The sequence below is a fragment of the Trichoderma harzianum genome (assembly GCF_003025095.1).
Source record: "Trichoderma harzianum CBS 226.95 unplaced genomic scaffold M431scaffold_29, whole genome shotgun sequence".
Classification (NCBI taxonomy): Eukaryota; Fungi; Ascomycota; class Sordariomycetes; order Hypocreales; family Hypocreaceae; genus Trichoderma; species Trichoderma harzianum.
The window spans coordinates 1-14,945 of NW_020209277.1; the positions used below are offsets into that span (position 1 = coordinate 1).

A 14,945-nucleotide genomic window follows, 5' to 3' on the forward strand; every position below is an offset into this window, starting at 1 on the left:
ATAAAATAATAAAATAATAAAATAATAAAATAATAAAATAATAAAATAATAAAATAATAAAATAATAAAATAATAAAATAATAAAATAATAAAATTAATTAAATAAAATTAATTATTTTATATTTTTATTTTATTTTATTTAATTTAATTTAATTAACTTTATTTACTTTTCTATTTTTAATTTATTAAAAATATAATTCAATTTTCTTATTATAATAACCTTGTATTTCCAATAGTGTCCTTACCTATACTATTGCTTTATAAGCCCTCCTTAAGGCTTCTGCACCTCACTCGCTTATCGCAAGGTACTTCAGCGGAATCTCTGATTGGCCCACTGGATAGTTGGAGACTTCTCACGGCGGAGGCTACCCGTCGAGGCTTGGCAAGCGGTTATCGAGAAAAGGGAACGGGGCATATTATCGGCATACGGCAGTCAATAATACACACCTTCAGTTGACGTGTAACCCATCTCAAATGGTGCCCTTATTACTCTATCGTACGCACATGTTTACTTTGCGTTTCCTATTTTTTCACCTGTCACCCGCTTGCTTACCTATACATCCAGCAACTTATCCCGAGCTGTACCATTATATCATAAGGCGGGCAAGGCGAAACCACACCAGACATATGGGGCACTAATCTGGTGTTGGTGGGCACTAAGCAGAAGAGGATGAGAACTTGCCCGGCCTCTGCTGTAAAGTATTATGCTACACGTAGGCTATTGCAACGGGTAGCAAAGCGGCAAATGAAAGGCTGGTTGCCCAACCTGAAAGAGGCTATTGAACTCTTCCAACGGCAATTGAGTATGGGTAATATATGCTGATGGCTCTTGGAGTTTCCCTCTCTGTGGACAGGGCGAATAAAAGTACGCAAATCATGAACATCATAATCCCACATCACCGGGCACTTTTCTCCTCTTCACCCCCCTTACCAGTCATGCCCGTGGCTTAGGTGTCGACTGTTTCGGCCCGTAGCCACAATAATAGGCAATGGACGGAGTATTACCAATTACCTCACTCTTCAAGGTGGGGCCGAAGAAGACTTGAATTTCCAAGCCGTTGAGGATGATTTATTTCCATTAGAGTGCGAACGCTTTCATGCACGGTATAATAAATCCTCCGTGTTGCTTGGCCGGCGAATGTTTTGGAGAATCAGATGACATCCATTTGAGACGACAAGTGCTTTGACAAGCGACGTTTCAGTCAAGAGGCGACTAACATGGATCCCTCCGCTCCCGTGGCGCCGGGTTGGCTGCTGGGGTTTGTTGAGGCTCGCAAATCGCCTTCGTCTTGAAAGTTCCTACAGGGGAGAAAAGCGTCTTTTGATCCCCATTTAAAACTGGGGATTATCGTGCTTCTGAGTAGGAGATGCCGGCAGGGGGAGAAGAAGGCTGAGGGTTGCGCACTGTAAGCAAGCAGGCTAGAACATACAGGTGGGCACAGCATTTGGAGTTTGAGCTAGGCAGGGCTACTAAGCTATTGCTCATGTACTTGGGCAGCACCGTTTACCAAGCCCGGTAGGTTTGTACAGTCATTGATTACCTTATGTACGATGATGCTTTGCGTGTGTTGAAAGCCTCCGGGCTCAAATGACGCCCCGCCCGAGGCAGCCGGAGAGGTAACTTATGATAGCTGCCGTGAGGTGGGGCAAGCAAATACGATTATTGCGCTCATATGGATGGATTGTCCCGATGCAGCAATAGGTGCCTTGTCTCGGGGCTAATATAGAAGACGGTGGAAGAGAGAGACACGGCGGACGGAAATGCGGAATTTCCCACAGCGGCCCCCGGGAAAGTTCCCATAGGAGAGGGAGTAGTACCGTAACAAGTAACAGTGCGTCTTCGGTGGGATTTGCCCGCACCGAGGGTATCACCAGACGATACAAGACAAGACGATGCCAGACAAAGACGAGACGAAAAGTGCCGTGCAGTAGTAGTAAGTAATGGAATAGCATGGCCTTGTACATACTCGTATTGTAGCACCTTCAAGCCACGAGCATGGAGATAAAACGTGGCTAGCGTTATAGACTGGTTAGACATTTGTATGAGGTAAAAGAGCAGCGATGACGATGCGTCGCCCTCGGCCAATCACAATCACACGCCGAGTTCTCAAGCCAAAACCCAAACCCAAACCTCCTGCTTCTTGGGCGTTGCTGGGCGCCTCCAAGCTTGGGCGCGCATCCCCGTTCCGGGCCCCGTGTTTCCCACTAAGATGCATCCCACCATCCCACTATATTTACTTACCTCCGTCCCTCCCTATCTGTCCCTCGTCTCTCCTCCATTCTCTCCTCCATTCTCTCCATCCGCAATCCATCTATTGGAATCAACATCCGTTGCTTTTTCGAATCCTAAAAAATACCCCTTTGCTGCTACACAACCCTCGCAATGTCTGGCCCAGTGTAAGTCTCCGGCCTCAGCTTCTTTTTTTCCTCTCCTACTCCTCCTGCCTCACTCAACCCCTCCTTGTCTTTTGTCATTCATTACCCCACCACCCCGCCCTGAAAAAGCCCAGCTCGTCACCTTGGGATGACCTCAATTCCCGCACGCAATTGAGGCGAGATTTGTAGTCTCTTGTATTTGGTGTCGAGCTCTGGGATTTGCTGCGGTGGGATGATGGCTGCGGGAATCATTGTTGATGGTAGCTGCCGGTAGCTACCGGCAGCTGCTTGATGCTTGCTCTGTGTCTCCCCGCGTCTCCCGTCTCCCGAGCTTCTTTCTCACTCGCCATTGCATTTTTCCTACTTTCTCTGCACTCTGCTCATGGTCCTGAGGTAGCGCTCGCCTCGCAAACATCAAGCTTGGCGGCGCCTCGCAACCTGATTCCTCCACTCCCGGTCAAGCTTCAAGAAATGCTGACAATGTTCCAAGCGCGGATCTTGGCCTCATCGGCCTTGCTGTCATGTAAGTTGCAACCTCCCCTCCGGGTCATAATTGGCCGCCGTGTTTGCTGACATGACCACTCCTCAGGGGACAGAACCTGATTCTCAACATGGCTGACAATGGCTTCACAATCTGCGCTTACAACCGAACCGTCTCCAAGGTCGACTCCTTCTTGGCCAACGAGGCCAAGGGCAAGTCCGTTGTTGGCGCTCACAACGACAAGGAGTTCATCGACAGCCTCAAGTCGCCCCGCCGTATCATGCTCCTCGTCCAGGCTGGTAAGGCCGTCGATGAGTGGATCGAGAGACTCCTGCCCTACCTCGACGCTGGCGACATCATCATCGATGGTGGCAACTCTCACTTCCCCGACTCCAACCGCCGCACCAAGGAGCTCAGCGCCAAGAACATCCGATTCGTCGGCTCCGGTGTCTCCGGTGGTGAGGAGGGTGCCCGATTCGGCCCCTCTCTGATGCCCGGTGGTAACGAGGAGGCCTGGCCTCACATCAAGGACATCTTCCAGGCTATTGCCGCCAAGAGCGACGGTGAGGCCTGCTGTGAGTGGGTCGGTGACGAAGGTGCTGGTCACTACGTCAAGATGGTTCACAACGGTATCGAGTACGGTGACATGCAGCTCATCTGCGAGGTAAGCTCGTCTAAGCTCAATTCCATTTCAATGCCCCGTGCGCATAGCTAACGGACACTCGTCTCATAGGCGTACGACATCATGAAGCGTGGTCTTGGCCTCTCCAGCAAGGAGATTGGTGACGTCTTTGCCAAGTGGAACAAGGGCGTTCTTGACTCTTTCCTGATTGAGATCACCCGTGACATCCTCTACTTCAATGACGACGATGGCACCGCTCTGGTTGACAAGATTCTGGACAAGGCTGGCCAGAAGGGAACCGGAAAGTGGACTGCTATCAACGCCCTCGACCTCGGCATGCCCGTAACCCTGATTGCCGAGGCCGTCCTGGCCCGATGCCTGTCTGGCATCAAGGACGAGCGTACCGAGGCTTCCACCAAGCTCCGCTATGTCTCCCGTGGCAGCGGCAAGTTCGAGGGTAACAAGGAGCAGTTCCTTGAGGACCTCGAGCAGGCTCTGTATGCCTCCAAGATCATCTCATACGCCCAGGGCTTCATGCTCATGCAGGAGGTAAGAAGGAACAGATATACCCAAGATTGGAGACTCGAGCTAACGCAACACTTGTAACAGGCTGCCCGTGAGTTCAACTGGAAGCTTAACAAGCCCTCCATCGCTCTCATGTGGCGTGGTGGCTGCATCATCCGATCTGTCTTCCTCAAGGACATCACCTCTGCTTACCGCAACGAGCCCGACCTGAAGAACCTGCTCTTCGACAACTTCTTCAACGAGGCCATCCACAAGGCTCAGCCCGGCTGGAGAGCCGTCGTTGCTCAGGCTGCTGAGCTCGGTATCCCCACTCCTGCCTTCGGCACCGCTCTGTCATGGTTCGATGGCTACCGCACCAAGGACCTCCCCGCCAACCTGCTGCAAGCCCAGCGTGACTACTTTGGTGCTCACACTTTCCACATCAAGCCTGAGCATGCTAGCGACAAGTACCCCCAGGGCAAGGACATCCACGTCAACTGGACTGGCCGTGGTGGCAACGTTTCCGCCTCAACATACCAGGCATAAAGTTATAAAAGGGAAAAATCTATTAAAGTTGGGTATGAATAGCACATGATAATATGACATAAAAAGGGATAATTAGGCTTGTAGTGCAAAATTCAAAAAAGCAGTAAAAATTTACAATTGTGAGAGCAAAGTTATTTCTCTGTGATGTGATAAGGATTTGTGATGTTTGGTAGCCCATAGAGAATGTTTTTACCCTGCCATAGACACAGATGATAGTAAGTTGCCAAGTTGCCTAATACTAAGTAAGTAATGGTATTATGTAATTTCGTAATAAACTTTGAACTAAGCCAGAAAGGTACTTAATGGACGGATTATAGTGATGCATCTTACCCAGTGTTTGGCCTAGCTTGCAACAATTATTACTCCAATATGCTCCCGATTAATCAGTATCTTATCAAATGAGTAATATTGCTCTCCCTTCACAACTGCAACAATTACGAGTATGTCTTTCCTTGTTCTAATCGCTGTAGTTGTTTCCAACCTTTGCCTTGAACTCTCTACTACAGCTATATTCTCCACTGCACTATGGCAAAACAATCCCAACCGTCCTCAGATGCTGATATCTTATCGCTAGGATTCATTCCACTCCCTGCTGGATGATTCTCTAATTGTTGCTATTGCGAGTGACTATGATCTGAGTACCAGTACCGGCTATGATGAAGCCTGTTCCACTTTGCGTGGTCTCGCACAAAATGTGGTCTTCGAAGAAGCCAGCAGCTTCGATCCAAGCGGTGCATATCGATTTACGGAACACGAAGATCAGAATCCGATTGATGACGCTTCCCCTGCCTCCAAGTTGAACCAGGGAAACGTGACATCGGATGATGAAAGTATTGATACTCTTTCATCGGATTCACAGTTGTCCAAATCTGAAGTTTTGGAGAAAGACATTTTGCAGCTCCAGAGCCTATTCCCTAGAATAGATGGTGTTGACATTAGGCAAGTCCTGACTAACGCAAATGGTGTCGTTGCCGCAGCGTTGGATAGTCTGCTCAATTTACAATACATACAATCTACAAGTGATCAAGCTCCCTCATCGAATGGGTTGCTCGACGCTCATGACACTGGGGCCAAATCTGCTGGCAAGGCTGGTGATGCAGGATATAACACCAGCGTGAGCAATTCAAGCAGATTGAACAGTAAGTTGATCACTGCACAACGCATGCCCGATACGATACTAACGCACTCCAGCCCCAGCAGCTGTTACCTACATAGCAAAGCGATTACACATGTCCACAGAAGAAGTTTCCATAATGTATGCTGAAAGCGGAAACTCCAAAGTTGGCACTGTAATAGGAATCTTGGATCAACACCTCTTGCAAGAAAACAGCGAGCCATTGACAAGTACGGAGAAGGAGGCTGCCGGCGACCTCAAACAAAGATATCGCAGGGTCCCAGAAATTTATTTGGAAGTTATTGTTCAGATAACGGGACCAATGTCCACTTCCTCTGCTGAGCTTGCATCGTTATTAAACACATACTTCAGCAAACGATCGATGAACCAGAAACTTGAGTTGAGTTACAGGTTGACGCCACTACCACATGAAGACATAGAAGGGTTGGCGGGGGCGGCTGTTGATGCTATGACGGAAAGAAAGGGAGCTCGCCACAAGTCTCCCCCAGTGACAAGAGCCGGTACTGATCTCACCCGGACGCTTCAAGCATCAAATGCCTTATATAAACAGAAACAAGACGCTATGGCATCTGCCGGAACTCTTTACCGGCGCGGAGCATCAAATCCGCTATATCGACAGGCGGCAGGTTATTATGCACAACAGGCTCGCGAACTTGGACAACGTGCCCAGGAAGCTACATCAGCTGCAGCTGACATACATGTCGACCAACAAAGTACTAACACGACAGTTGATTTACACGGCGTGTCTGTTCTTGATGGTGTGCGAATTGCTCGACAACGAGCTGTAGATTGGTGGCAAAGACGACGTGAATCACGATATGAATCACGAGAAGGCCAATCATCGCACCGGAACCTGACCATCATAACTGGTCTGGGCCATCACAGTGCTGGGGGCGTTTCACCACTCCGACAAGCCGTGGGAGCGGCACTTACTCGTGATGGATGGAAATATAGGGTTGAAACTGGAAAGTTTGTTCTTACTGGTCGATGATGATATATAATTGTGACAATGAAGGTAGATAATATTGGATGAAGATGAAGGGAATAGGATAATGACTAACTAGATGAATAATTACTCGCATATTTCATGCACAGGATATACAAGTTGCAAATTCAAATATAGATATATTGAATATTAAATATTATATTTACTTTACAGTTCTTGTTATGGAAATTTCATGACTTGTGAATACATAGTTTTACATCTTCACATAAATGGTTTGGTGTTTTGTCCATTTCACTGTCGTCGTCATTATTTGTACAAGTGTGGAGAAGTGCTAATTACTAAATAATCCTACCTGTTTGGGCTTGGCTTGGTTTAAATCTCCGTCTAGTATTTTTCCCTACCTAACCTCAAACTAATCTCAGCATCTGCAAACGTCAACTGAGCACACGCCAGGATCATTCACCTTTTATCATCTGCTTGATCCATTACGACTCCAGATTGATTGATTGCTTTCTTCTTTGCAAACAATAAAAAATGTCTCGCGGCGGCACTACCTTATATGTCACAGGCTTCAGCCACGGCACCCGCGCCCGCGACCTTGCCTACGAATTCGAACGGTATGTCAACCACGCCACGCTCACGCTCACGCTTTCGCCCTCGCTTTCGCCCTCGTCCTCGTCCTCGCCCGCGCCTCGTCTCATACCGCAACGGGGGATTCCTTTCGATGGACAGATTTGATCCCACGTCGATGTCGATGCCCTCGCAACCCTCTCCCCCCCGCTGACGCCTGAACCTACCTCCTCCCTTTTTCCTGCCGCGTCGGCCAATGCGTTTCATCCATCGCCTCGAGGTTGTTCTCTGTTTGAATGGATAGTTAGATTGCACCTCCTTTCGCAGGGCAAATCAGTCAATGAAGATTGCCCGAGAAACGGCTACCCCCGGCGACTGCGCCTTCCACTTCTGCCTTGTGATGGCATTCGCTAATATTAAGTCTGTTTGATAGATATGGGCGCCTGGTTCGCTGCGATATTCCTGCCCCACGATCTACTTCCAGTCGACTGTGGGTGGTTTCTTTGGCCCTTAATTGTCGCCAGATTCAGATATGCTGACCGCTCTCAGGTTCGCATTTGTCGAATACGAAGACCGACGTGATGCCGATGATGCGTATCACGAAATGCACAACAAACGCATTGGCCGAGACGACCTATTGAAGATCGAGGTATGTATTTGCAGATCTAATCGAATCGTTGGACAATATTAACGCGCTGCTAGTGGGCCAGAACGCCTCCATCAGCCTCGTGGCGCTTCGAATCTGGTCGTGATCGTGACCGTCGTGGACCTCGATCTCCTCGTCGTGGACGATCACCATCCCCTCGACGCAGCACCCGCGACTATTCTCCACGGAAAGAGGAGCGCCGCGATCGCGACAGAGACTATGATCGTGATAGCCGAAGGGACCGAGACCGATCTCGAAGCCCTGAACACCGGTAAGGTTGTGAAGTTCATCAAGATGAATCGAAGTTTTGACATGATTACCTGTATAGGGACCGTGATCGCGATGCAAAGGATGAGCGCGATGATCGTGACCGAAAGGAGAATGGAACTAACGGTGACGAAAGGAAAGGTAACGTGGTAACTTTGCTCCAGATTCTTGAACCTACATATTGATGTTTTTGTCCAGCTGAGAGCCCTCTTCCCGCCCATGACGATCTTGATGTTGCTGAGTAGTAGAGGCCACAAATGTCGAAGCGTATTACGGCAGTGGACTGAGTATCTGGAGTCTTGGCCTTGTTACTCTCTTTCTACCTACGTCTTCTTCTCCCATCGATCGTTTTGTACAATGCTCGGGTTTCCAGGTGTTTTCCCCTTTCAAGAATGTGATACAGCTTCATTGTGGGATATGGGATGCTTGGCATTGCCAGGCAGAAACTTATGCTAGTTATAATGGTGTTCGAATATGCGCCTGAAACAGGCTGCGATATTTTGGAGTTGTAACTAATAGCTACCTAGTAATAAAACAGTTTTATTTTTTGTTTTCTTTAATACATGGGGGACTTATAACCTGGGAGACTTATAACCTGCACAATCACTATCACACAATCACCATCACATGTCATCAACTTGATCATTTATCATTATGCGTACCTAGAAAAATAAGCATACCTAATCGCTTCTTAGCTGTATATAAATGGAGTCTGCCTATACCTAGGCAGCAGTAGTAAAATACAGGTGCCTGCTTTGTACTCGTACTCTGTATTACGATGGCCCTGAGCTATTTAGCTCCAGCTGAATAGGCAGCTAACAGTTTAGCGTGGGGGGGAGACTGTGGCTGTGTGGGGTTTTGACGACTGTCGCTGTCGTAACCCCCTCCTTAGCTAACCATAGCTATTGCCTCTCAGCGCCGCGCGGTTCCTTCAATTCCGAACATAAAACGTTCAATCTTGCAGAGTGGAATATCGCCAGCATCGTCCATTATGAACGTCCTCAAGCTACAGAGGTATGTAGAGCTCCGTTTGGTACGGAATGTCATTGTATATTCGTGAATCTAACAGCTGCGCAGGAAGTTTCCTCAGTTTCCGCAGAACGAGATCTTCCAGCTCTCCGATGCCTTCCAGCGCCTAGACGTCGAAGACCGAGGCTACCTCGACGAAGCAACTGCCATCAAGGCAACCCAGCAGAGCGAAAACCAGCCATACGATGTTGTTAGACAGGCCCTGAAAGAGGTAGATCTGGACTCCTCGCGACGAGTGGAGCTGGAGGACTATGTCGGCGTCAGTTATGTCATATCACGCCTCACTTTGCAGTCTCTCTAATGTTTTTGGTAGCTTATTGCGAAGTTGCGCGCTGGGTCGGTCGCCCAGAAACGCATGTCTACAGGCCCTACTCCGGCTCAGCCTGGACCTGGACCTGCCCACGGCCATGCGTCCAAGGGCAGCGTGAGTGGTAAGATCCAAGTGCAGGGATCAAACGCAAACACCACACACACAATCAACGAAGATGAACGAACTGAGTTTACACGCCATATCAATGCGGTGCTGGCCGGTGATCCAGATATTGGAAGCCGACTTCCGTTCCCTACCGACACATTCGAAATGTTTGATGAATGTAAGGACGGTTTGGTGCTTGCCAAGCTCATCAACGATAGCGTTCCTGATACTATCGATGAGCGAGTAATGAACATTCCTGGACGAAAGACCAAGACCCTCAATGCCTTCCAGATGAGCGAGAACAACAACATTGTCATTGAGTCTTGCAAGGGTATCGGCTGCTCCGTTGTCAACATTGGAGCTGGTGACATCATCGAAGTTCGCGAGCATCTTATCCTGGGTCTTATTTGGCAAATCATCCGACGAGGTCTTTTGGGTAAAATTGATATTAAGCTGCACCCTGAGCTCTATCGGCTACTGGAGGAGGATGAAACTCTAGAACAGTTCCTGAGACTGCCCCCGGAGCAGATTCTGCTTCGCTGGTTCAACTACCACTTGAAGGCCGCAAACTGGCCTCGAAGGTCCGTATCTTCTTCTTCTTTTTTTTCATGATAAATTTACTGACTTGTCCTTCTCCCTCAGAGTTACAAATTTCTCTAGCGATGTGAAGGACAGTGAAAACTACACTGTTCTTCTCGCGCAGATTGGATCCGAGTACGGCTGCACTCGGGCCGCTTTGCAAACCAGAGATCTCGCGCAGAGAGCTGAGGAAACTTTGCAGGAAGCTGACAAGCTTGGATGCCGCAAGTTCTTGACTCCATCATCATTGGTTGCGGGTAACCCGAAGCTTAACTTGGCATTCGTGGCCAATCTCTTCAACACTCATCCTGCGCTTGACCCCATCACGGAAGAGGAGAAGCTGGAGGTTGAAGACTTTGATGCAGAGGGAGAACGCGAGGCAAGAGTCTTCACCCTATGGCTCAACAGTTTGGATGTGCAGCCTGCTGTAGTCTCCTTCTTTGATGACTTGAGAGACGGATCGGTGCTTCTGCAGGCATACGACAAAGTCATCCCCGGTTCTGTTAACTGGCGCCATGTTAACAAGGCTCCTGCTCACGGAGGCGAAATGCTCAGATTCAAGGCCGTCGAGAACACCAACTATGTCATTGAGCTTGGCAAACAGAATGGATTTTCTCTTGTGGGCATCCAAGGAGCAGATATCACTGACGGTCAACGAACATTGACGCTGGGACTCGTATGGCAACTCATGCGAAAGAACATTACGGTGACTTTGTCCTCATTAGCACAGAAGCTCGGCAAGAGAGAGATTACCGACGCTGAAATGGTTCGATGGGCCAACGACATGTCCAAGAAGGGTGGTCGCAACTCATCTATCCGGTCTTTCAAGGATCCGGCCATTGGCTCTGGTATCTTCCTTTTGGACGTGTTGAACGGCATGAAGAGCAGCTACGTCGACTATGACCTGGTGACTCCCGGCCAAACAGAAGAAGACGCATACATGAACGCCAAGTTGAGTATCAGCATCGCTCGTAAGCTTGGAGCCACCATATGGCTTGTCCCAGAGGATATTTGCCAAGTTCGTAGCCGCCTGGTAACTACGTTTATCGGTAAGTCAATAATATTATAGGCTACAGTCTATTGTTGTTTTGATATATATTTGCTAACGTGTCACGATGCAGGATCTCTCATGGCGACTCATGATAAAATGTAGATTGTTTTACAAGTCTTGATTCAACTGCTCAATACAAGGCAATGTTAATTACCACTAAATATTAATTAAGATGTACAAGAGTATAGTAAATTTCCCGCCCTTTTAAGAAGACATCTTCACGTCCGTGATTGAATTAAGAAGTCTGAATTGTTCAAAGAAAAAAAATAGTCAGCGTGCCGTTCTCATAGGTTGTGCAATAGAGCCCCAAGTAGTAAACTGCTTACTGTAAGTTGCGGTCTCTCATCTCCCGATCGAGAGTATCGACTTGCTTCGCCGTCAATCTAACTTTGCTGAGCTACTTCAAACGGTTAGCTAAATCAAGGCACCGTCAGCCGAGTTTGTGAAGAAGGGATTACGGGAAAGGCTGCGATTTTCAAGGGATTCTCGCACCAAAGCTAATGCTGTTGAAGAGTGATCTTCGTCGCCTTCGGCTGCGTCATCTAAGCCGGCGGTTCTGCCGCTGTTGGATTTGTACAGAGCGGCTTGAGCCTATTCGTGATGGTTAGGGTCAGTTGTGAGAAAAGGGATGGGTGCATAGAACATACCTCAGCCTCAGCTAGCTCTGCGTTCTTGATCTTGAACTGGGCCAGCAGTTGATCGTACTTGTCATCTGCGTCCTCGAGCTTCTTCATGAACTGCTCAACTTGCAACTGTGACTCGGTCGACTTCTTGTTAGCCTCCTCCAGCAGCGTAGTCATGCTGTCGTTCAAGTCATTATAGTCATTCCGAGCGACATCTTCCTTCTTCTTCAGCTCAGCCTGGGTGGCTTGCAGCTCTGCCCTGACGGAAGCGAGCTCAGCCTTGAGGTTGTTGAGAGCCGTTGAATCCTGAGGCCTCTTGACGGCATCCAGCTCGGCCAGCGCAACCATACGCTCCATCTTTTCCTGGGCAAGCTGTTGGTTGGCCTCGTCGGCCTCGGCTTGGGCAGCAACGAGCTGCTCCTGCATCTTTTGCAGAGACTCCTGGAGGGATCCGGTGGTGGCAGTCTGAGCTGACAATTGCTCTTCCAGGCTGGCGCTCTTGGCCTTGGACTCATCTAGAGCAGTCTCCATCTGCCTGTACACAGCTTGCAGCTCGTCCAGCTGTTGCTTCATCTGGAGCCCTTCTTCCTTGAGCGAGAAGCTTGCGTCTGTATGCTGAGCGGCGAGCTTCTCAATCTCAGCCGCATGTGTGCCATGCAATTCACGCTTGGCCTCCTCCAATTCCTGGATGTTGTTGGCCTTCGTCTTCTCCAGCAGCGCGTTGGCCTCTTCAAGCTTCGACTGCAGCGCGGCCAAAGCTGACTCGTGCTGACCGGTAGCTGTTGTCAGGTTGGATTGATGGGCAGCAACTAGTTCTTGCTTTTCCTCTTCATGTTGTCTCTTGAGCTCATCCAGCAGCTTCTCATGAGAAATTTGAAGGGACTTGGAGAATTCGGCAGATGAAGCCTCTCCGTCTGCCAACGCAAGACGCAGCTGCTCATCGCATCGAGCCTTGATGGCATCAAGCTCCTTGACATGAGCATCCAGGGCTTCTGCGGCACTAGTCTTGGCAGATGTCAACTCCTCGGCGTGAAGGTTTCTGATCTTGGCAAGCTCCTCCTCGTATTCCGCTTGCTTGGTCTCGAGAATCTTGACGGCTGACGAATGGCGCTCTTCTGCCTCTGCTAGGGCCTTTGCATGTTGTTCTGAATCTTGGGCCACGGATGACTGAAGCTCGTTGTGCTGCTTTTCCAACTCCTCGAATCTCCGCTTGAAGAAGGCATCGCCGCGAAGACTTTCAATTTCGTTTTCGTAGTCTTGAGAAATTTGCTTCAAGCGCTCGTCGTGCATGGCCTTCAGGCTGGAGACCTCTTCATCCTTGCTGGTTAGCGTAGCTTTCAATTCCCCAACTGTGCTTTGCAGCTCAGCTTCGCTCTTGCGAGTAGCTTCAAGCTCCGCGTCTCGAGCGGCCAATTCGCTTTGGATCTTCGACTTGTCGCTGTCCGCGTTGGCCTCAGCCTCCTTGATTGCTGTCTCCGAGGTTGCGAGCCTGGTCTTGAACTCCAGGATGTCATTTTCGAGATCAGCAATCTTGCCGTTGAGCGCATCGCGCTCAGCCTTGACTGACTCAATGGTTGATTCCAGCTCGTTTTTCGAAGCAGTTAATTCGTCAACCTGCTGCTGCAGGTTTTGAACAGTCGCCTCATACTTGGATTGCAAATCTGCCACCGCAGTGTCTGACTCTGCCTTGTCGGAGACGGAAGCCTGTAGCTTCTCGACCTGGGCGGCATAGTCACGGATGGCCTGCTCATATTCGCTCTCCTTTGCCTTGAGCTTCTCCTCGCCTTCAAGCTTCACGCTCTCAAGCTCCTTCTGCAGCGCATCGCGAGCCTCTGCTGCCTGTGCCTCCGCTGCCTTGAGCTTCTCCTCGCTTTCNAGCTCCTTCTGCAGCGCATCGCGAGCCTCTGCTGCCTGTGCCTCCGCTGCCTTGAGCTTCTCCTCGCTTTCGTGCTTAAGACTTTCCAGCTCCTTCTGCAGAACATCCAGGGCTTCTCCGCCTTGGCTTTCTGTCGCCTTGAGCTTCTCTTGGTTTTCGTTTTTCAGGCTCTCAAGCTCCTTCTGCAGAGCATCGCGGGCCTCTGCTGCCTGGCTCTCCGCCTCCTTGATCTTCTCTTGGGTTTCAAGCTTCAAGGCCTCGAGCTCCTTTTGCAGTGCCTCGAGAGCTTCTCCTCCCTGGCTTTCTGTTGCCTGAACCCTCTCTTGGTGTTCGAGTTTCAGACTCTCAAGCTCCTTCCGCAGAGCATCGAGTGTTTCTCCTCCTTGCTCTTTAGCGCGGGCGGCCTCGGTGAGCTCTGCATCCACAGCGCTAAGCTTTTCGGCTTTCTCCTGCAGCTGAGCCTCCAGATCGCGTATGATGGCATTGTAATCAGTCTTTGGCGCATCTGGCGCATCCTTTTGCTCCTCGTTAGCACCGCCGTCCTCTGCTTGCTGGCCACTGGTTTCGAGTTGCTGACGAAGTTCGGCCACAGTGCTTTCGAAAGTAGTCAGTTCTGTTTTGAGCGACTCAATTTCTTTGTCCTTATCGGCTAGCTTGGAGTTTAACTCGTCAAGTTTGGGGCTGTCAATGTGCGCATCGCGAACTGAAGTCCGTGTGGATGGTCGTGCGGCCCCAGTGACTATGCCCGGTGCAGCTGGTCTCTTCCGTGCATCGGCTGCGGCACTCGATGAAACCGTGCTTCGAGAGACTGGTGTCCTGGTCGAAGCTATCGACTCGGAGCTCCCGCTCGGCTTGGTCCGTTGGCCAACAGTGGGCTTGGGACTTGCCGCACCGACACCAACGGTGGATCGACGGGCGGTGGCGGTAGTGGATGTCGCACCGGCCTTTTTCTCTGCTGAAACGACGGTGCTCTCTCTTCGCGATGTAGATTTGACGGCATCGTCGCCCGCACCGACGCTGGCACCGCTTCGATGTCCCAGGCCGGACGTGGAAGCAGTAGATCGATGTACCGAGGGAGATGAACGAGTGTGCGTCTTGTTCAAGGCGGGAGATCGAGCACCGGGGCCGACAGAAGTCCTGGCTACTGTCGACGTAGCAGTTGCGCTGGCATAGCGGGGTGTGGCTCTCTGTGTAGGGCTAGTTTTGTCGGCAACATGCGACTCTGCCGCCTCAGCCTTGGGGGGAGCGGAAACCTCGCTCTCAGGCATTGTAGTAATGA

General features: G+C 49.9%; 5 protein-coding genes across 5 annotated transcripts; all 5 read left to right on the forward strand.

The window, feature by feature from the left end:
* The first annotated feature begins 1,753 nt into the window (after positions 1-1,753).
* Positions 1,754-3,084, forward strand: M431DRAFT_334218 (hypothetical protein). Its single transcript, XM_024914376.1, has 3 exons — positions 1,754-2,397; positions 2,867-2,899; positions 2,966-3,084. The coding sequence occupies exons 1-3, from the start codon at positions 2,062-2,064 to the stop codon at positions 2,993-2,995; spliced, it is 399 nt and encodes a 132-aa protein (XP_024767696.1). The 5' UTR covers positions 1,754-2,061; the 3' UTR covers positions 2,996-3,084.
* Positions 2,670-4,643, forward strand: M431DRAFT_513937 (hypothetical protein). Its single transcript, XM_024920125.1, has 4 exons — positions 2,670-2,899; positions 2,966-3,521; positions 3,591-4,028; positions 4,089-4,643. The coding sequence occupies exons 2-4, from the start codon at positions 2,988-2,990 to the stop codon at positions 4,527-4,529; spliced, it is 1,413 nt and encodes a 470-aa protein (XP_024767697.1). The 5' UTR covers positions 2,670-2,899; positions 2,966-2,987; the 3' UTR covers positions 4,530-4,643.
* A 258-nt stretch (positions 4,644-4,901) lies between these two features.
* Positions 4,902-6,773, forward strand: M431DRAFT_156211 (hypothetical protein). Its single transcript, XM_024912949.1, has 3 exons — positions 4,902-4,969; positions 5,104-5,668; positions 5,721-6,773. Exons 1-3 carry the CDS (start codon positions 4,928-4,930, stop codon positions 6,653-6,655), a joined length of 1,542 nt encoding a protein of 513 aa, XP_024767698.1. The 5' UTR covers positions 4,902-4,927; the 3' UTR covers positions 6,656-6,773.
* Positions 6,774-6,997: 224 nt separating this feature from the next.
* On the forward strand, positions 6,998-8,677 carry M431DRAFT_128840 (hypothetical protein). Its single transcript, XM_024912381.1, has 6 exons — positions 6,998-7,227; positions 7,614-7,670; positions 7,730-7,829; positions 7,883-8,097; positions 8,155-8,234; positions 8,292-8,677. The coding sequence occupies exons 1-6, from the start codon at positions 7,145-7,147 to the stop codon at positions 8,336-8,338; spliced, it is 582 nt and encodes a 193-aa protein (XP_024767699.1). The 5' UTR covers positions 6,998-7,144; the 3' UTR covers positions 8,339-8,677.
* Positions 8,678-9,084: 407 nt separating this feature from the next.
* On the forward strand, positions 9,085-11,269 carry M431DRAFT_487974 (hypothetical protein; the record flags this gene model as incomplete). The annotated part of the gene is made up of 5 exons (XM_024916520.1): positions 9,085-9,107; positions 9,171-9,381; positions 9,436-10,118; positions 10,180-11,165; positions 11,238-11,269. The coding sequence occupies 5 exons, from the start codon at positions 9,085-9,087 to the stop codon at positions 11,267-11,269; spliced, it is 1,935 nt and encodes a 644-aa protein (XP_024767700.1).
* Positions 11,270-14,945: the final 3,676 nt, after the last annotated feature.

What these genes read in the sequence shown, in the direction of transcription:
- M431DRAFT_334218 (XM_024914376.1), top strand. Translation starts at nt 2,062, where the DNA reads ATGACGATGCGTCGCCCTCGGCCAATCACAATCACACGCCGAGTTCTC. An exon ending in CTCGCAATGTCTGGCCCAGT is followed by an intron (nt 2,398 to 2,866) that starts GTAAGTCTCCGG and finishes CAATGTTCCAAG; the next exon opens with CGCGGATCTTGGCCTCATCG. An exon ending in CTCATCGGCCTTGCTGTCAT is followed by an intron (nt 2,900 to 2,965) that starts GTAAGTTGCAAC and finishes ACCACTCCTCAG; the next exon opens with GGGACAGAACCTGATTCTCA.
- M431DRAFT_513937 (XM_024920125.1), top strand. Translation starts at nt 2,988, where the DNA reads ATGGCTGACAATGGCTTCACAATCTGCGCTTACAACCGAACCGTCTCC. An exon ending in ACATGCAGCTCATCTGCGAG is followed by an intron (nt 3,522 to 3,590) that starts GTAAGCTCGTCT and finishes CTCGTCTCATAG; the next exon opens with GCGTACGACATCATGAAGCG. An exon ending in GCTTCATGCTCATGCAGGAG is followed by an intron (nt 4,029 to 4,088) that starts GTAAGAAGGAAC and finishes CACTTGTAACAG; the next exon opens with GCTGCCCGTGAGTTCAACTG.
- M431DRAFT_156211 (XM_024912949.1), top strand. Translation starts at nt 4,928, where the DNA reads ATGAGTAATATTGCTCTCCCTTCACAACTGCAACAATTACGA. An exon ending in CACAACTGCAACAATTACGA is followed by an intron (nt 4,970 to 5,103) that starts GTATGTCTTTCC and finishes TCTTATCGCTAG; the next exon opens with GATTCATTCCACTCCCTGCT. An exon ending in CAATTCAAGCAGATTGAACA is followed by an intron (nt 5,669 to 5,720) that starts GTAAGTTGATCA and finishes AACGCACTCCAG; the next exon opens with CCCCAGCAGCTGTTACCTAC.
- M431DRAFT_128840 (XM_024912381.1), top strand. Translation starts at nt 7,145, where the DNA reads ATGTCTCGCGGCGGCACTACCTTATATGTCACAGGCTTCAGCCACGGC. An exon ending in CGATCTACTTCCAGTCGACT is followed by an intron (nt 7,671 to 7,729) that starts GTGGGTGGTTTC and finishes GACCGCTCTCAG; the next exon opens with GTTCGCATTTGTCGAATACG. An exon ending in TAACGGTGACGAAAGGAAAG is followed by an intron (nt 8,235 to 8,291) that starts GTAACGTGGTAA and finishes GTTTTTGTCCAG; the next exon opens with CTGAGAGCCCTCTTCCCGCC.